General features: G+C 39.5%; 2 protein-coding genes across 5 annotated transcripts; both read right to left on the bottom strand.

Moving 5' to 3' along the window:
• Positions 1-77: 77 nt before the first annotated feature.
• On the bottom strand, positions 78-5187 carry LOC117462036 (ras-related protein Rab-8A-like). Its single transcript, XM_034104073.1, has 8 exons — positions 5002-5187; positions 4345-4405; positions 3785-3845; positions 3591-3668; positions 3391-3480; positions 3205-3270; positions 3070-3120; positions 78-2865 (listed from the first exon to the last, which is right to left on the bottom strand). The coding sequence occupies exons 1-8, from the start codon at positions 5123-5125 to the stop codon at positions 2776-2778; spliced, it is 621 nt and encodes a 206-aa protein (XP_033959964.1). The 5' UTR covers positions 5126-5187; the 3' UTR covers positions 78-2775.
• Positions 5188-6196: 1009 nt separating this feature from the next.
• LOC117462202 (tropomyosin alpha-3 chain-like) lies at positions 6197-16735 on the bottom strand. 4 transcript variants are annotated; one of them, XM_034104315.2, is made up of 9 exons: positions 16376-16730; positions 13907-14032; positions 8881-9014; positions 8088-8205; positions 7923-7993; positions 7743-7818; positions 7328-7390; positions 7190-7259; positions 6197-6543 (listed from the first exon to the last, which is right to left on the bottom strand). In XM_034104315.2, the coding sequence occupies exons 1-9, from the start codon at positions 16487-16489 to the stop codon at positions 6461-6463; spliced, it is 855 nt and encodes a 284-aa protein (XP_033960206.1). In that variant the 5' UTR covers positions 16490-16730; the 3' UTR covers positions 6197-6460. The 4 variants fall into 4 exon arrangements, with proteins under 4 accessions (XP_033960206.1, XP_033960208.1, XP_033960207.1 ...); XM_034104316.2 differs by lacking the exon at positions 6197-6543 and adding an exon at positions 6772-7006 and having other exon boundaries at positions 16376-16735; XM_034104317.2 differs by lacking the exons at positions 13907-14032; positions 16376-16730 and adding an exon at positions 10186-10566.
• Positions 16736-20144: the final 3409 nt, after the last annotated feature.

Raw genomic sequence — 20144 nt, 5'->3', positions numbered from 1 at the left:
AGAAGCGTTTGTTGTGCAAGCAGTCAAGCTGCATGGGGTCAACTGGCAGCCAATAAAGACAGTGACTAGAAATAAAGTTAGTTTTATAATCTTATTTTATTAAATCAAAAGCACAGATATCTACAAACTGTAGATACATTTTCATATGGGTTTAGAAAGTACAGTACAATTTAAGCAGATCTCTTTTTTTTCTCCAATGTGATATTTACAATTTTTTTTTCAAAATGTATTTTTATTATTCTCCCCGTGTACTTCACAAATCGATGGAATGAAAATATGGCTGTAAAAAGGGATGTACATTATGTTAGTAAAGGGTATGATTTCAAAACAAAAATCAAAGACGGAGGTTCATTTCAGATGACAATGACGCAGTTCAGTCTCTCTAAAGTCTGCTCCCAACGTTTCTGTTTATGAATTAAAGCTACAGTATCACTCGAGTTAGAAAACAGCTCCACAATTACAGGCTCTTTCTATTCAATCTTCCATCATGATAAACTCAACTCGCGTTGTTGTTGTTGCAATGCCATTTCTACAGTCCTGTTTTTGGCTCAACGAGTGACACAACAAAAAGCCCATACATTCAACTGTACAGGTCTACGTCTGAAATTACATCACACAAATATGCACAGGTCCAAGATTCACAATGCATAGCTCACCTATGACAGAACTGAGTATTAGCAGTTAAGACAAATGGCCATGAGGTCCCAAATGAATTGATAATAATAATACAAAAAAAGTGCAGGCAAGCAGAAGCAGATCCTCCCTCGATATTGTGCATATAGGAGTTCGATTTTCAGACTGGTGAGAAATGAAGGAAGGAAACACGAGGAACAGTGGAAATAGATGTCAAATAGTGGGTACATGTTTCGAACGCACAGATATAGCTCACTGTGGCTCGCGCTCTGAATAAAATACTGATTAAAATGTGAGTTCAGGTGTTCATCTAGTGCATACTGTGCCTCTGGTGCCACCTAGCTGTCAAACTAAAGGGCCACTATCAAACACAAACGCACAATAATACTAGTGGGAGCACCTTTGAGCTTTCACCAAGCCAGCATTCATGTAATAAGCCAAGAAACATTACTTTTTAAACTATAATTTGGCAGGGCAGTAGCATAGAAACAGGCTTTTTTTGTCTTTTCTTTATATAAATATATATAAGTACATTGGGGCAATGTTTTTCAGTGAACTAATACCAGGACAGTGGATCACTAGAAGTGAAATAGCAAAGGATATCAAGTCATTTATAAGTAGGTGTGGTAAAAAAGAGTTTAGGAATTATGCCCAATATATTACCAAGACTCAAAATGTTTTTAACTAAGTACTTGTATTGCAAAACTATCACTTGGCACAGACTACACACAAAACATGAGTTACTGGTAAAGTGCAAGGAGAGCTGCATGGATAGCAGAAGAGGGGGGGGGGGGGGGGGGCTTACAGTGTGAAAAATTTAAAAGTGATTTTAATTTCTGATCAAATAACCAGAGACGTCATTTAGCTTGACTGTGAATCAGAGCTGCTACAACACCTTAAAGTCAAACAGCCAACGCTTTAAAGCAATCCCATGCAAATATAGAACACGTTTAGTTGCAGCTTCTCAAATGTGAGGATTTTCTTTGTGTCATGTGATTTTAAATTGAATGCTTTTGGGTTTTGGACTGTTGATCTGACAACATTTTAAATTTAAAGACGTCACCTTGACTTTAATAGCCATTTTCCCCACTTTGTAGATGTTTTAGAGACCAACACATAAATCGAATAATCAAGAAATGCAGTGGCAGAATAATCAATACAAATAATGGCTAAATGCAGCCCCCTCTCATTTCACGCTGGACTTAATTTTGAAGGGTTATTTCAATTATAATCGGAGCACATCTTGATAACTTTCTGTAAAAAGGGTAACCTTCAGCACATTTTCCCTTCCACACCCGTGTACAATACTTTCCTTCAGGTCACTACACCAGAGGAAGCCAAAGCGGGAACGCGTCACCTCACCAAAGTTCTACTAAAAATGTGCCAGCAGCAGTTTATCTAAAGAGAAATCTGGATTGCCAATCTGCCTTTCAGCATGACAGCTGCTGCAAAAAGATAAGAGTGGAAGGCAGGGTGCGATGAACAGGACCGGATGTTACAACTTATTTTAAGCTACTCAAATGATGTCGATGACTACAGGCAGAAAACTGAACTCAAATGTAAGATATTTTAATCCAATTCCTCTCTGACCATTGACTGCTTTATGCATGGCACGAGTGTTAACTCCTCAAATGACAATGAAAGCTTGTGCAACTCTGTTTCACTTCAGTTCAAGCCTTTCAGTCTCGGTTGATGTTTATCACTTAACGGGAAATAGCACTATTAAAAATAGATCTAAACGTCACATTTGTATTTGCAATCCCAGAACATTAATTTAACGTTCTCTCATCTTCAGTTGTGCTACTGGCCGTGTGAAATATGAGGGCATAGTACAAAGAGACTTACATCAAAAGAACAAGCCTGTGTTTTGTGTGATAAGGAACATCTGTTCAATGCTCCTGGTTTTTATCTCAACCAATCAAGCATTCTGACCCATGAAGACAACAGATCTCCTTAAAATGAAAGAGATGCACCACTGGAAGCTTTCAGAAGAGGAAGAGAGGAGGGGAAGTCCTCCTCTTACTAGGAATATAATGGATTGTGTGGACTGGGTAGAAAGAAGCAAGGGGAAGGAAGTGCTAAGAGCAAGCACAGTCCATTTGTGTCCAGCCAGCTGGAAGCCAGTATCGAAGGCCTCGGTTCTCAGAGTAAGCTACAGCGGAAGAAGCTGCTCTTTTTCTGAGGCTCGGAGATCTTGACTCCGTGACTGCCCCCCTGCGGCGTGTTGCCCTCCTGTGAAAATGACAAATAAAAAGGTCACTGCTGTCATGTCGAACTGCTTGGTCTTATATAGTTCAGCCACTTTCTTTACAGTCCTCAAATACTTTCTAAAACCAGAGGCCTATGGATAGTTTGTTCAGCTGCTCAAAAGCAATTGTAACATTCATCAATTTGCCCCTTTTCAAAAACTAAGTGGTATTATCAAAGACTTCTTACCAGCTTTGTGTCCATTTTTGATTTGATGTCCCTGGCGAGTGTCAAAAATGACTGTGAACCGAAAAAAAATGTTATTACATGGCTGATCTATAATCTGTTAGGCACACTATAACTCAAGGATGAATGTATATTTACATTTTCCACGTTGATGTTGGCCTTTGCACTCGTCTCCATGAACTTGATTCCATACTCTAATGCGAGCTAAAAATAAATAAGGAGGTAACCATCAGTCTTTTTCATTTGTTTATCATACCAATATTCTTAATGAGCAAATATAATGTGAAGACAATGTATTCATTTGAAGTAATCCAAGCTTCTCACCTTCTCCCCCCTGTCTTTGGACACCTGCCGCTTGTCATTGATGTCACACTTGTTGCCGAGGACCATCTTCTCAACATCAGATGATGCATGCTGGATCCAGAGCAGAGAAATGTAATGAAAACAACCCTCTACACATGCTGTCATTTGGATATTTGAAGAAGTAGGCAGATAAAATAGGACATATTTGAGCCAGTTATTACCTCCTCTATGTTCCTTATCCAGTTCTTGATATTTTCAAAAGACTTCTCGTTGGTGATGTCGTAGACAAGCATGATGCCCTGAAGAAGAAAAAAAACAGTAAATCAAATGTGTTGAGTATTAAAGCAACTTTATGTTCCTTCAAGGAGGAAAAGGGATATGTTGCATTTGTCTGAAAAAACAAGACGTCACCCACCATTGCTCCTCTGTAGTAGGCTGTTGTGATTGTTCGGAAGCGTTCCTGGCCGGCCGTATCCCTGAGAAACAACAAAAGGTATCTCAATGTATCAGAAAGTTAAAGAATATATACCAAATGCAAGAAACAAGTTTTTAAAATAATTGTGTAAAACTTGTGGAAATTGTAATCATTGTTTAACTGTAGTAAAATATGCCAGCTATGTAAAGTTATTTCTTTTTAAATTGACTTTTTGCAGGTGAATGTAGAGGTTGGCTTTGGATGAATTCATTTTGTAGGCTGTAATTAACACAAACTATAGATACAAGTGAAATAAAATATGCTAAAATTACCTTTTGGAACACGTACATACATCTTAAAATAATTGAACGACTATAAAAATCAAGAATACTCTAACGTTAAGAATGTTAATGACGTTTAGGCATCCTACTGTACATCTATGAGAACCATTAACATTGCCTTGAAAAAAGTGGGTGCCACCGAACTTTACTGACCAAATATTGACAAAAACCCTGCCAGCGCATGAAATGTTCTGAAACAAGTAATAAATATCAACTTACCATATCTGTAACTTTATCTTCTTGCCGTCAAGCTCTATGGTCCTAATCTTGAAATCAATGCCTAGAGGGATAAAGAAGTACGATGCATGTCAATCATAGCGATAGTTTGCTAGCTAGCGGTACCTGTCAAACATTGGCTACCTACTGCGCTACAAAAAAAATGCACTTGTGAAAAGGTATTAACAGGCGTCTTGGAGTCTTATCATGTCATATAGCATTACTAAGAGCATAAAAGAATAAAAGCGCATATATCATGGTTAAATTAACCATGTGTGCTACATGTAAGGTTTTCCGGTGTCTTACCAGGATGTAGACAGAACCTACTGGCTAGCGCTAAAGCTACTTGGCTAACCGCAAACGTCCGCTAACAAGTGGAAGCACCCGGCAAAGAAATTGCAATGAAACACACATATTTCTACCAATTTCCTAGCCTCCTTCAAAACACATAGGTCACGATATGTTCCCGTGACATCTCTTATTTGCGAGTTACATTATATTAATGACATCTCGAAGAACCAAACAGTCTTTATTAATGAAAAAGATCAACTACTTTCAGCCGGAAATGTAGCATAGCTAGCATTCCAGCAAGTAGACGGAGCCCTTGAGACGGGCCATTGTAAACAGACAGAAAGACATTGTACATAATCAAATCCGTACCTATGGTTGAGATAAACGTGGAGTTGAAGGCGTCTTCTGAAAACCTGAAGAGGACACAGGTCTTCCCGACTCCAGAGTCGCCGATTAACAGTAATTTAAACAAATAGTCGTATGTCTTCGCCATACTTGATATTATTGCGGAAATCCCGCCCGGCGAACCAGTGATGTGGAGGTACTGAGATATACTGAAATAACGCCCCCTGCTGGCCCGGAATCTCCCTGCAGCTTATAACTGTCACCAGTGGGCGTTTACCCTTCAGTCACTGTTTCCGTCTAGTGGTGGAAGCATTAACCCAAGTAGTCCACATTCTTGAAGTACTTAGACTTTTTCCTTTATGTAAAGCGTCTTTGAGCATTAGGAAAAGTGCTATAAAAATCCCATGTATTATTGTTATTATTATACTTGCATTGTATTTATTTATTATTACAATAAAATGTTATTCCTGTACAATATATCATTTTCAATTCTGTTTTTAGCTCATATATTTCTGACTTACATGTACACAGTTCACACAAATATATTTCGTTACAACAGCTTATTACCGAAAAAATGTTTTACTTTTTACCTTACTTCTTTCTCTTTGTACCTGTGTACTCATGTTCCAAATAACCCGGCTTTCCCCAAATGTATTGTTGGTGTCTGTCTATAGTGGGATCCGGAGTCGTGGCTGAGCCTGTCACTGTGGTCCTGCCTGATTCTCACCATGCTACTTCTTCGATGATGGCTCCCACAGGATTGTTGACATCCACCAGCATTTGGTCCAAGGACAGGAGGCATCATATTTATATTCTGTACAAACTGTAAAGTCCACTGAAACAAATGTCAAATGTGTGATATTGGGCTATATAAATACACTTTGATCGATTGCTAAGTGAAAACCTACTTGGCAATAAACGTCCGAATAAGGACTTCTTAATGTATGTTATTTCGACATCTTTAACATTGAACTTATCTGGTCATGTCATTTGATTGCTGTGGTTAATGAGATGACTGACACCTTCATGAACAAACAAATATCAGTAAATCATATTATTGTTAAGGGATCAGGAAGACTTTCAGCTAAGAAGTATCGTTGTCTTTGCAGAGCACAAAGGGTGCTGTGCATGTTAGCACATGTTAATTAAATGGTGAGCTCTTTCTGCATGCAAAATGGTGCATACACACACTGTCAACATACACATCAAACTCATGTCATCATCTTCATCTTCATCTTTATTTGTGCTCAGAGTTTGAAGTACAACACATTTTCCAGCAACCAAACTGATTATCATTTGGACCCAAAACCATTATTAAAAAAGCGGGGAAGAAACAAAAGAACCATAAATATATAAAAAGGGGTACATGTTTTTAACAACCAGGACTAGAGAGAGGAATTACAGGGAATGGATGGCATGTAGAAAAGATCCTTTACAAAACAAATGTTTTTATTTGTATTCGTTTGATGTTGTTCTTGGCATTTTACAAGCTATTGAGATCCTGCAGTGTTTGGTCCAGGACTTGCTGCATTCCTAGGTTTTGCTCTTTCTCTTTTGATAGGTTCTCTGCAATAGAAAGTAACAGCAGATGTGAAACACAATGGCTGGGTTAGTGAACAGATTACATACGTTCTAGGAAAATCGGTTTAAAGCAGACTAACATAACAAAAAAAACACATTTGTATACAAGAAGTAACCCTACAACGGCCTTTTCATGATGGCAAATTAACAAAGGAAATGTTACAGCTGAAACGAGGTGAAGAGAAGGCTCAACTGAAATGACAGGACACAGTAAAAAGAGAGAAAATATCTTTATTCAGCTTTAGTTTAACAAAAAAGGAGCAAGGGACAGTAAGTGCAAAGAGAGAAAATAAAAGACAAAGTGCTTTAAATCTGGGAAGAAGTGACAAAGGGAAAGAGGAAACATCTTGAGGTCAATGCAATGTTTACAAGGTGTTCATATCATTGAGGGCATTATCCAGCTCCTCGCTGATAGCCTTGAATTTCAGTTTCTGAGTGTACAGTTCGTCTGAAGGTCAGAGAGGAAAGCAGGTGGAGGACAAGGAAGACATATTGAAGACCAGGATGGAAAATCAGGAGAAAGAGAAAAATCAGAGCAGAGATTAAGAATGAGAAAATTAAAGATTTGAACAAAGGTTGAGTAAAGAATGGTCAGTAAAGGATTGAGAACAAGAATAAAAATGAAGTGTACCTTCTAAGTCATCTATGGTCTTCTCCAGTTTCGCCACTGTCCTCTCTGCGAATTCTGCACGGGTTTCGGCCTTTAAAAAAACAAACATTAATCATTCTGACGCAGATTCCCTCAGAGCTCTAGTGGTCATCAACTTACCTCCTTAAGTCTGTCACTCAGGACTTTAATCTCCTCCTCATATTTGTCTTCTTTCTGAGAGTACTATAGAGACAGAAAGGAAAGGAAATTAATTGCAAACAATAAATACAACATGGTTTTAATTGTGAAACAAAGTTACTCCACATGTATTTTAATGTCCTTTGGCACTATTTTAAATGTCATTTTTATGTTTTAAGTATATTGTATTATACATTGTTGGAGGAACATGGAACTTGTTCATTGCCAACAACTGGGTAACACTTCCTCTACTCAATTAAATGTATTACGAATGCTCTGCTGCTGCTGCTGCTGCTGCTGCAGGGGAACAGCCGAGTGGTTGTGAATATGTGAAGTTTTCTTTAAGATAAAACAGCAGGCTGGTCCATCACACTGGAGAGAGATTAACAACACTCACCTTATCAGACTGAGCCTCTAGCGACTTGAGGTTGTTGGTGACGTTCTTCAGCTCTTCTTCCAGGTCAGCACACTTACTGTTTGAATAGAGGAAACACATCTGAATTCTCTGAACATGATTGATGTTGACAATGTAATGATGCTGGTAAACATGCATTAAACATTTCCTATTTCTCCTTACAGTTCTGCAATTTCTGCCCTCTCTTCTGCCCTCTCCAGCTCGCCCTCGAGAATGACAAGTTTTCGGGCAACCTGACATTAGATTTGTAAAAAGAAAAAACACAGTTAACAGAAATGACGTCTGCAAACTGAAAATTAGCTGAAATGTGATCTTCTTGACTTCTACCTCCTCGTATTTACGGTCCGCCTCCTCAGCAATGTGTTTGGCTTCTTTGAGTTGCATCTCCTGGATCTCCATCTTCTCTTCGTCTTTCATGGCTCTGTTCTCAATCACCTTCATTCCTCTGATGATCACAGAGAGACAGACTTTTAGTTCAAAAAGGACAAAAAAAGTCACCACAAGTTTGTTCAGACTTCGTGTTCATTTTTGTGGTCGGAGTCTAAGAATAATGCAGGTGACAGAACTCTTTTCCAGGCCTTCTCTCAATAAAAGCAACAAATGAGTATAGGTTTCACTGGACATACCAAACATTTAACATGTATAACTCATAATCATTACAGGATTGATTAATCATCAAGGCTATACTGTGATATTTGAAATAGCTACTCAAATCTAATATTAGATTTGGAATGACTTCTATCCTTTAATTATTTGTATTCTTAAATACATTTTAATGTATTGTGGTACATAGTTTAGCTTCCTTTGCTCTAATTTGGTATCTTTTGAAGTTTTATCTGGTCTGTTTCTTGTACAGCAAACGTCTAACTTGACCGTACATCCCATCGAGATGTTAATTACATTTCTTGTATTAGATTTCCAAAACTAGAATCTATATCTTCTTGAAATATTACTAATATGTTGCGGCCTACAGTAAGTCATACCGCAAGGCTCTTCTTCGCTGCTCCTTATCAAAATGTATGACCCTTGATGCTGTGAGATGATAATTTTTCTAATACTGTAGATATGTCTACAACTTTGTGGTTAGTGTAAAATGACTGCCGGCAGTGTTGATTTTCACCTTTCACTCTCATCCGCAGACTTCTCAGCCTCCTCCAGTTTCTGCAGGGCTGTGGCCAGTCTCTCCTGAGCGCGGTCCAGCTCCTCTTCCACCAGCTGGATCCTGCGGTTCAGAGATGCCACATCGCTCTCTGCCTACACACACACACACACACACACACACACACACACACACACACACACAACACAGAGAGGAAAAGAGGTCACAGGTCAGCCAGGAAACAAGCTGCTGCCTCAAGAGGAAGGATACTGTGGAGAATGGACCCAGCTGCACATTGGAAACAAACTATACAACTAACTCATATCATTTATTTTTTTAAACTGGCGCTTTGTTTCTGGTGCAATGCCTCCTTGATACTGTAGTCAGAGTAATGTGTAATAAGTGTGTGTATGTATGTATACTAGTTTCTTGATCTCAATATAAAGAGTGTTTTATAGATTATTTAATAATGCCTACATTCTGTGGAACCAATCACAAGACTATGTGCATAAATACATTTCATTTTATCCTCCTGTCCAATAAGTCAGATTTCTTCCGTGTATTTGTTTTCACTTTCAACAACCCTGATGAGTTCTGGACTTTGAATCTTGAGCAGATACTTTGAAAACTGTTGAAGCAGAAAACCAGGGTGGCCAAACTTAACCCTGAAATATCTGAAGTGGAACATCTGGTCTGACTTTTTTGAATGTATGTTTGGGGGACGACAGATTGCATGTTCTGGGCCTGTTTCCTGTGGGACTGATATCAGAGATAACCACGTCTGCGCTCTTCTTCCTGTGTAGAAGGATTACAGCTCCTAATGTGTCAAATGTTTTTCGGACAAAAAGCTCAAAGGGCGATCAGAACAAGGAATAATGCATGATTGACAAAACAACCTTTGACATAAATTGGGAGAAAATCGTATAAAGCCTGCCACACCTTAAGCAACCACGCTGACGGTTAATGTAATAATCGACTGAAGCTGTCGTTGCATTTGCTGGTGGTTTATGCAGAACTAGGGCGGGTTAAAGTTAGATAACGCAGCCGAACACAAGTTTCATACGTCATGTCTCTACAAATATGCAATTTCCTCCAACAAACCTCTAAAAAGCATCATATTGACACATTTTAAGTTAGAAACGGCAACAATTCAAATGAGATACGCAGGAAAAGGTCGAAATTCTTTACAGGGGCGTTGCGTGTCTCATTATCACTGACAGTTAGCGTGTGAATCCCTTAAGTTACAGTCCACAATAAAAGTTGCTCAAAAAGTTAATATAAAAGTAAAAATGCGACTGAAGTTGGATACATGATTAATTATCTCACTTCTTCTCGCTGTTCCCGTTCAGTGTCCAACTCCCTTTGTACTGCCAGTGCACGGTCTTCTGCCTCATCAACTTGTAGCTGGAGGGTTTGGATTTTCTTCTTCACGACCTCCATAATATCGACTGCTTTTTATTTTCTTCAAACGAAAAAGAAGTAGCCCGGCAAATGTAGCAGTCTGGATCGACTGGCTGTATCCGTGAAACAGTTATTGATTCGCCTCAAAGTTGCGGACTGTGAGGAAAACTTTTTTTCTAGGGCAGGAAGTCAGAGACGTGCTGGGTTGAGATGGGGGGAAAAAGGGCTGGGAGTTTTCAGGAAATATATGGCGAGATCCTCCAATCCCGTGAAGGAGCCTGTCTCAGATGACATCACAGGATTCAGAAGGGGACGGCACTTGGTCGTTTCCTCCACAAAAGAGGTGTGTAACGTCAATTCTATTGTGGACTTATATGGCAAACGTAAGGTGTTGCTTAGGCTGCATTTGTTCTGCAGGAGGAGGGCATAGAGATCAGGAAGTTACCTCATCTGATTCATAGGTGTGATTCACTCCTACGACACTTTATGTGAATCATGCGAGATTGGACATGGTTGTGTGAGGGGGGGGGGGAGAACAGTTTTTTAAAGGACAAAGAGGCAAGTTGTAGACTGTATAGAAATAAAGGGTTTAAAGACATGTAGAAGGTAGGGTGAAGGGTGGGGCGATAATAATCTTTTCAACGGGTTGTTGACCTGCAGCAGTTTTGAATGTAAATGGTGGCGACACATTCCTCCAGCGCCCCCTTATGCCTCCTCCTCATTTTTTTAGAAAAACCTTAAATGTCATTTTCTGTCCATGTATCACAATCATTTTCTGTGTGAAACTTATGAGAAGAAGAAGTAGTGCTGGAACAACACAAATCTGATAATTGGTTTTGGATTATCTGTAATGAACACATTGTAATGTGAGGGTTAGGGTTAGGGTTATCTGACCTGTTTTTTTGGACATACTGTGGAATCTACTTTATATGTAATGCTATGTGTTCAATTCGGTTTTAGTGTTATGGGTCTGGCTTTGGCTATACAGAAAGATGCAAAGGGGGTTAAGCGAGGATTTTAGGACCAGTTGCAGGGAGAGGGAGGGAGATGTCCCACCAAGATGTACTGAGATTAAAGGGGCCAAACATCTGTGAAGGGGGGTCCCAGCTGAGGACCCTGCATCTGGCCCGAGGGCACCTGTGGAGGTGGGACCGGCTGCAATGCCCAGCAGTTAGCGATTACCTCTGCTTTCATCCAACTGAAGAATACATTATATTTGCAACTTTTCTAATAAACTAAATATTACACATTCACTAGTTTCTCAGTTGTGAGAATTGTAAAAAGTCTTTTTTCTCACTACTTTCTGACTTCTTAAATAGACAAAACAATTATCTGAGATAACCAAGAAAATAATCAGATAATCAATAATACAAATACATCTCAGTTTAAACTATAGTAATGATGTGTGTTCAACAACCCACAGGCATCACCTTTTTTACCAAGATGCATCTTACTTCAAATCTAGACCTTAACCCTCCTGTTGTCTTCGGTTAAATCTGACCGATTTACTACTTTCATCAATCATAACTTTTTTGTTTTACATTCGATTGCATTAAGGCATTATGATATCCTTCACAGGAGAAAGGTATCCCTTGAAAAAGAGATAATTGATCTCAATTGGATTTTACCTGGATAAATAAAGGTTTTGAATTGAATTGAGACATGTGAACATATGCAATTGCTGATCACCACTTTCATTGCATTTTGGATGATTTAGTAAACTTTGAAACACCCATGGTGTTCCCGGTCAAAAATGACCGCCATAAAGAAATGGAATTAGTAACCATCCGGATCAGATAAAACACAAACACAAACACACACACACACACACACACACACACACACACACACACACACACACACACACACACACACACACACACACACACACACACACACACACACACACACACACACACATACCATGTATACATCACATCAGGGGACATTACATTGACTTCCATGCATTTCCTGGAAACTTATCCTAACCTTAACCATAACCAACACATGCCTAACCCTAACCCTAACCCTAAACCTAACCAAGTCTTCACCCTAAAATTAATGATTCCCCTCGTGGGGACCTCCAATTTGTCCCCATAAGGGAGGCGAGTCCCCACACGTGACTGTGTAAACAGATTTAGGTAGTATAGTAATGCTAGGCCCCACACACACACACACACACACACACACACACACACACACACACACACACACACACACACACACACACACACACACACACACACACACACACACACACACACACCACACACACACACACACACACACACACACACACACACACACACACACACACACACACACACACACACACACACACACACACACACACACACACACACACACACACACACACACACACACACACACACACACACACACAGAACAATTTGACACATTTCCCGCTCTTATGTGCCCATCCCCCCACATGGATCACACCTGTCACACGCAATACATGTTCAGTGTCTATTCTTTGTATATTTACTGCAGTACACCAGTAGTCTGATACAATATTTACAGTTTGAAAGGGTGTTAAATGAAATTTGGTGATGATTAATGGTTTTTGTGTTAATGTAATAGCAGTTAAAACAGGACCGGTCAAATTTGACCGCGAACACCAAAGTAAGGGGGGGGGGGGGGGGAAGTAGAAAATCTAACTCTTAGTGGAAAGCTAGTCTATTTGTGTCTACATATTTCTGCTTAACCTTTAGCTTAAGGTCAGAGACACCCAGAACAGTATTTGTCAGGTAAATGGGACATTGCCGTAAAAGACAGATCACATACTGGTCATTCCCCATTGGTTTCGATGAGTTAAGGTACTGTAAGGCCATTTAAAGCACAGAGTGTAATATCTCCGCCCCCAGAAAAGGCCAGAGCATTGATTTAATTAGAAACTGCAGAATGGGCTTCTCTGTTTGCTTAAGCTGCATTCCTGGGATTCCTGGTCGGCTACAGGCTGGCCAAGTTATGTCTGTGCTTGAGAAATGGCTCCATTACAGACCTCACAAAGACCAATAACTCAGTGATTGTCAACGATTCTCAACACGAAAGTAAAAGATACAAGTACAGTGATTTCAGGATTCCTTTAAAGGTTGTTGGAAGAAATACCTTACCTTCCTTCCTGTGTTTAAATCCAATCTGATGGCAAACATGTGCCTATAAGATCCTCCTTACTGCCTTCTTGTTTACTTTTTTTGTTTAAATAATAACATTTCCCCTCATCTTTCAAGATTACAGCTACACAAAAAGCTTTAAAAATAGGTTTTTATATTATCTGAATGTCAGTGTTATACGTATTGCTGCTGTTTCATCACTGAAGAAACAACCAAACGTCAAAAATGCAAGTTCAGGCATGACTCTTTTGGGAGTGTGAGCTGTGATAGAAATACTCAGACTGAGTGCATTCGGCACTTTATTTATTTATCTACTTTTTTTAGATTAATTTGAGTCTCTTTGCAAACCCTGAATGTCTCTCTCGCTGGTCTTTTGTCAACCATGGAATCATATTTAGTTTAGTCCAACTGAAAGTGTGGTAATCAATACGTTATAAAACTGAAACTTAGAAGTTGTGGTGTTCCACTGTTATGTGGTTAATGTGTTTCAGATGGCGTTGTGGTTAACTCACATCCGCGGCCTTCTTCTCAGACAGTTCCAGTTTTTCCTGAGCATCCTTCAGGGCCTCTGAAAACTTGTCCAGCTCATCCTCTGTTCCCTTCAGTTTCTTCTGCAGAGCAAGCAGCTCGTCCTCCAGCTGAAAGAAGGCAAACGTGACAGAGAGTCAGGAAGGACACAGCAAAACCAAACCAAGTAAGTATGAATGAAACACTGAATGGAAAAATCCAGGACTGTTTCGATACAGCGATGGCTGAAAGGTTGAAAGCACTTAAGTAAGATGGGTCAATAAAACCAGAAGCACTTGGGGACATGGCAGTCCCGAGTTAAGATACATTTCTCAAAACAGGACTAAACTTTGTGGCTTCCCTATGCTTACATGCACGAGCAAAATGTTTAGCATTTGCTTATTAGCATTCAACACCAAGGCTGATGGGAATGTTGTTTTTACAGGTATTGAGTCATAAAACCAACTATTGGAAGAACTTTGATTTCTCCTTATGAGCGTGCTAGATGAAGTGTAGGAGGAGCACCGGAGGAATGCAATGAATTCTTGTAGGACATGAATATTGTCACACCAAAGCATCCATTAGTTGTAGAAGAATGACTCTTAAAAGTTCAAATATCAACCTCATGATGGCGCTAGATCAAACATCAGAAGACAAATGTCATTAGGATTCATTCTCTGGGAACCATGCATGACTGAATGCTGAACCATGAATGAACACAATAATCCACCCACCACCTATAGAAAATGCTGTGAAAGGTTTTCATTAGAACTATTTCTTTGGTAGAAAGTCATTTCGATTCAAACCCTTTGTGAGGAAGTCGAAGGATTGTAAAACCAGGACATTGCTTTTTAAAAGCCACATTAATGCGGAATTCTTAAAATGGTTTTGTTATTTGGATAAACTGATCTTTTAATTGCTGCAGAAGACTGTTTGTAACTTGTGTTCAGATTGAGTTTCAGTTTTGTGTATATTCAGGGCCTTCCATCATCCTAACTGCACTCTTATGTTTGTCCCATCGTGCCAAGAATAGCAAAGAAAGCATCTCTTGTATCGATGCCATCCAAACAAATTAAAGAGCTCTGCATAATCTTCTAGGATTTCATGCTGACTGTTCCTTTGTGCAAGACATGCTGGGGGTCCATATCTGCCAACTGTCACTTATGTTGCTCTCTGAGGCTTTGCCTACGACATTAGAAACCCCAGAGAAGATTCTTTCCACTTGCTTTAATGCAGATCCTGTAGATCCTCTCCAACTCCCTGCTCACTAGCATTCCTCTTGTAGCCCCATGATGACAACACCTCCCACTGTGCAATATTTGCCTCTATTTAGACAACCTCAAATATCACATTACATCTCCAGACTCTACTTTGCTTGTATCAAGTGGTTTAAGGACACCATCATGAAGTCAGCCTTGGAAATACCAAACTGTCTAAGGCTCTCGCACTGCAACACCAAATATGGTTGTGCTGATTTTATGTTTTGTTGATATGTCACTCCCATAAATTAGGATGCTGGGTAGTGTAGTTCTCAGAGCAACAGCTGCTATAAATGAGTTATTTAAACTCCTGCAGCATCCTTTCTGGTACTTTCAAGTAATCCTTCTGGTTCGCTGCTGATGAAATGTCCAGCAGGCGTCACTCGGCTCTCTGTGTGTGCGTCCCTGTGGACTTCCTCTACTTCTCCTGTCCACTAAAAGACAAAACCCCTGGGCTCAGTATCAGCTGCTCTCTGTTAGGCTGCATTCGGTGCTTTGGGAAATACTTGACATTGATATAAAGTTCCTCTACAGACTGCACAAGTGGTTTGGTATGTTTTGTATTTACTTGAGGGAAAGTGCATTTTAATTTAATATAAAACATACAGATAATTTAATATTATATATGAATAGAAAATTGATTAAATTGAGCCATGTTCTGTTAAAAATAATAATAAAATAAATATAATGAAATGAAAATAACAAAATAAATAGTAATGATTTGTATTATTATAAATATAATAATAATCTAGCCCAATACATCTGCATGAATAGTGGTTAAACAGACTAAAAAACACAAATCCAATTGATATGATCAGCAACTAAACGCCACATAACCCAAATAGCACTGTGTTTTACAAACAATCAAAATAACAACATAAATAATATTATTTTATAAAATCATAAAATTAACACAAAATCACAATTAAAATAATCTTGTTGATGTTAAACTGTTATGAATTCATTTTATATATTTGTGTTGCTTTATAAGTACAATTTGGTCAGATCATAACTCAAACCAAAGTATAAGTATTGTTACAGTAGCTCTCTAGCATCTGCACTTCTTCCTGAGTGGGATGTATAAAGCATGTTATCTTATAGAGTATTTATGAAAGTCACAATAAGAATCTAACTATTGCCAAGCTAACTCCAGATGTGTTAAATTAGAGTTATACAAGAACACATTGCTCCATCTCATCCATCAGCTTGTCTCACCAGCTTGCATTTATCCTCCGCTGCCTTCTGGTCGGACTCAGCCTGCTCTGCTCGGTCGATGGCATTCTCCTTGTCCAACTTCAGCATCTGCATCTTCTTCTTGATGGCCTCCATGGTGACAGTTGGGTCTCAGTGTCTTGGAAGTGGCTTTGGATGAAAACGTGAGGTGAATAGCTGTTGCAGAAGCTCAGAGGAAGAGAGGCTCAGAAGAGTTGACGCTGAGAGCAACCAGCAGATGCAGAGAGGAGGAGAGAAGGAGGAGAGGAGAGGAGGATGCAGACGGAGAGACGTTGGAGCTCTGTGTGATCTAAACTTGTCTGGATGTTTAGAGACAGCCCCAGTCTCCAGTGACAGCCCTTTCCCACCGTTTACCCCTTTCCGCCAATCCCCGCCCGGGCTACTCTACAACTGTGCCCCCCCTCTCTAATCTTAACTTCACCTCTCCAAAGGCTCCTTGGAGGAACAACTTGCTCTAGATCTCCCATCTCCTTATTTGGATCATGGCCTTTTTGTTTTGAACCCAGCAGGAGAGAAGCAGGTCCAGAACTCAGACATCAAAAAGACTTTGTCCACATTAGTAATATGAGTTACTGGAGGATACATTTCCCCCCCTTTGGGCTGAAAATCTATATGCCTGTGTTCTTACTCAGGAATGTTCAAATTGATGTTAATACCAGAGTTGGTTAGGAAGGACATAGTTTTCATTCGACTGCTCAATGAAAAAGGGCTGTTGGAAAAATGATCCAGCTTCAGATTCTGGAGGAAGAGTCCGTCTGCGTGTGACGAACACCAGGCAGCTGCACGGACAAGTCTCCTGTAATTAAGCTCCCCTTAATTACTATTGGTCTGACTGACCTTTATTTAGAACTGTTTTCTGTCATCTGGAAGTCACACAACATCAAAAAAGGATTGTTGACTTGTTGTCAACTTGTGTTTTTAGATTGTGTTCAGGATTTATTTTTAAAGTATGTTTGAAAAATGGGTCATGCTCATGAAATCTATACATTGATGTTTACATTTTTGTCATTTATGATTCATCTTTTTGCAAAAAGTGCTGCTTTTGAAATCGGTTTAGCGCTCAGGAGCGGTGTATATCTGTTTGTATACTCATGACATCAGAGCTAATGACTGTCTGCTTGCCTTCAACTTTTCTCTGCCAGCTGCCCCGACTAAAAATAAAGATTACAAGGAAACTCAAAGAAAAGTGAAGCATACAGTGACCATTTAAGAGACTGCATGTTTTGATTTTCATGTTTCATCGCCATGATCACGGGGGGGGGGGTATCCTTTTACATTTGATGTTATTCCTTATACAGACATGGTCCTGATTGTTGTTTAGCACAGAGGAAGACGGCCAGGAAAAGTTGTTGCTGTCCACCGAAATCTGTTTACCTTTCTTTCTGTGTTGGGAAAGTTTAACCATTGCCATTAACACAAAAAAAAGCTTTGTTGCAAAACCAAGCCTATCGTGTTTGTGGCCATTTTGAAGATGTATGATGTTTTTTGACAGGGATAGTCATGACTGTCATATTGGCTGAGATCATTTGCAGTGAGGTTCTGCCTCATATCAGAGGTATGTAAATAACTGCGCAGTGTGTGACTGAATCTGCCAAACTGAAAGCCAGCAGATATATAGATATTCACATATTTTCTGTTGTAGACCAAAACTGCTAGTATTCTTTCTAGCAGGAAGTCGTCAGCCTTTTATGGCACAAGTTTATGAAAGTGATGACAGTTTGATAGCCCTACAGTCCTCTGGTTTACACAGGCAGACATCATGAGATTAACTGTGGTTTTTCAGGATGCTGGTTGCACACAATGTTATGATAATGCCTGCTCACATACAATTCTGGTTATTCAAGATAACAAATATTGATTTTGGAAGTCTTTTAGTGAGGTTTTTCTTTAATAAGATTCCCTTCAGCTTGTACAGTGAGCAGAAAGGAGGTTTGGAGCTGATCCAGGAGAAAAGGAGAGGTGGTAAAGGAGAGAGGAATAGAGACAGGGTGAATCAGATGCAGAGTGAGAGAAATCAGAACCCTCCCACAGGAAACCATACTAAACTCTTCTCCTTGTATGGTAAAAACTCCCCGAAAAGCCACAGGATCGTCTTGGGAGTAAAGTCAAAGTCTTGCTAAGTATACATCACAATAACATGGGTATGGTGGAACAGATTACAGTGTATATTAATGCTACCAAGAACACAAACTAGTACTAGTTTTAGCAGCCTAAAGTGCTTGATGTCATGCAAGGGATATTTGGACACTGCCAGTTCAGTTCTGTGTTCACACTTACTGCTATATGATCAGTTGTTCACACTGAAAACACATTTATCAAAGCAATAAGTCTCAGGGAACAATCATGGACGCCTAGTATTGATAAAGTTTGCTGTGGCAACACCTGCACATCAGACTTATCAAGTATGTCACCCCTGCACGATACATGGAGTCATATTGAGACAAGCCCATTTCGCAACAATAGTAACGCGTCAGCCCTGTTAAGCTCCGCAGCTTCTGTACAAACATGTTCATTGACTACGGAAGTACAACCAGAGATCCACACAGCTCCAAACTCAAACAGTGTGTAGTGTATGGACGTGGTTGAGGGAAGTGGTAATCTGTTATATTTGGCTCTGTAACTCAGTACAGTTGCATCTTTGACAATGTCTCAGCTCTATCATACCAGCCAAGGACCAGAGCTCTGTCACTTCAATGAGCCACAGTTGGTTTGCTCAAGCCCAGTGCTGAAAGGCTTTTCACACCAAGGGGGGGGGGGGGAAGAAACTCGGATGGTTGTCATTTGCGCTGGCCTTGCATTATTTGGCTCTTCATTTAACTTTGCTAAATGAAAATGCAGATTTGTCCCACTCTGTGGCTACCAAAGAAAATCTAATATTCATTCACACATGCCTTTTTAAATGCCATCCTTCATCCATCCCTTCACAACTCCCCTCCATCATACACGGAGGTGAACATCACCAGCTGTTTGGTTGTGCATAGTTGAGAAGGCTTTTAGACCAAAGTTATTTTAATGTTAAGCCTGTACTACCTCGATTATAACTCCAGTAGCTCTGTGTATTGTAACACACCGACATAATAATAAGTGGTATATTTTTAGATATATGAAGCAGCAATGCTTCTACTTATGTTTCAAGAGTCTATTTAATGAAGTCAGTATGACTTAGATGCTATTTCATATCAGCAGCTATAGTCGTTAATGGATCAAGTTCACATTGTCCATGCACTTTTCTGTTCTTGTTGAATTCTAATTTTATTGGATTTCATATTTTTGCACAATAAATAAGGACACAAACAGCAACACAAATATAGACGGACACACACAGAAAGATAAAGGACAAATCAAAACAAACAGCATGTTCATCATTCTGTCATGTATAATCTACATTTATTTATCTTCATCAGAAAGTACATAGGTGGTTGGGTATCTTGTTTTCCAGGTAGAGGATAAAGGTCTGACGTTAGCAGCAGCCTTCACGGTTTCCATGGCCAGGCAGGTTAACAGGTTATTTATCCATTGATTAATAGTTGCTGCTTCAGATTTTTTCCATTGAAGAGCAATAAATAATTGTTGCCTGCAGGATACAAATACTTGACTAAGATCTTGAAGGTTAAGGAACGAGATCCAAGATGCAAAGACGTCAGCAGAGAGGTAATGTTACAAAAACATGATCAGATATGAAAATAGAGGGTTCTGGGTAGAAGGAACAGATTGATGTACAACCCAACAACCATGCATTTAGAACAAATGA

Source organism: Pseudochaenichthys georgianus, chromosome 17 (genome assembly GCF_902827115.2).
Source record: "Pseudochaenichthys georgianus chromosome 17, fPseGeo1.2, whole genome shotgun sequence".
NCBI classification, from domain to species: Eukaryota; Metazoa; Chordata; class Actinopteri; order Perciformes; family Channichthyidae; genus Pseudochaenichthys; species Pseudochaenichthys georgianus.
Note: the sequence above shows the minus strand (reverse complement) of the source record. Positions and strands in the feature narration are given on the sequence as shown.

Coding starts and splice junctions, on each gene's coding strand:
- LOC117462036 (XM_034104073.1), bottom strand. CDS start 5,125: ATGGCGAAGACATACGACTATTTGTTTAAATTACTGTTAATCGGCGAC. Junction 4,406..5,001: donor CACGTTTATCTCAACCATAG/GTACGGATTTGA, acceptor TTATCCCTCTAG/GCATTGATTTCAAGATTAGG. Junction 3,271..3,390: donor CCAAAGACAGGGGGGAGAAG/GTGAGAAGCTTG, acceptor ATTTATTTTTAG/CTCGCATTAGAGTATGGAAT.
- LOC117462202 (XM_034104316.2), bottom strand. CDS start 16,489: ATGGAGGCCATCAAGAAGAAGATGCAGATGCTGAAGTTGGACAAGGAG. Junction 7,994..8,087: donor CGGACCGTAAATACGAGGAG/GTAGAAGTCAAG, acceptor ATCTAATGTCAG/GTTGCCCGAAAACTTGTCAT. Junction 7,260..7,327: donor TGAGTGACAGACTTAAGGAG/GTAAGTTGATGA, acceptor GTTTTTTTAAAG/GCCGAAACCCGTGCAGAATT.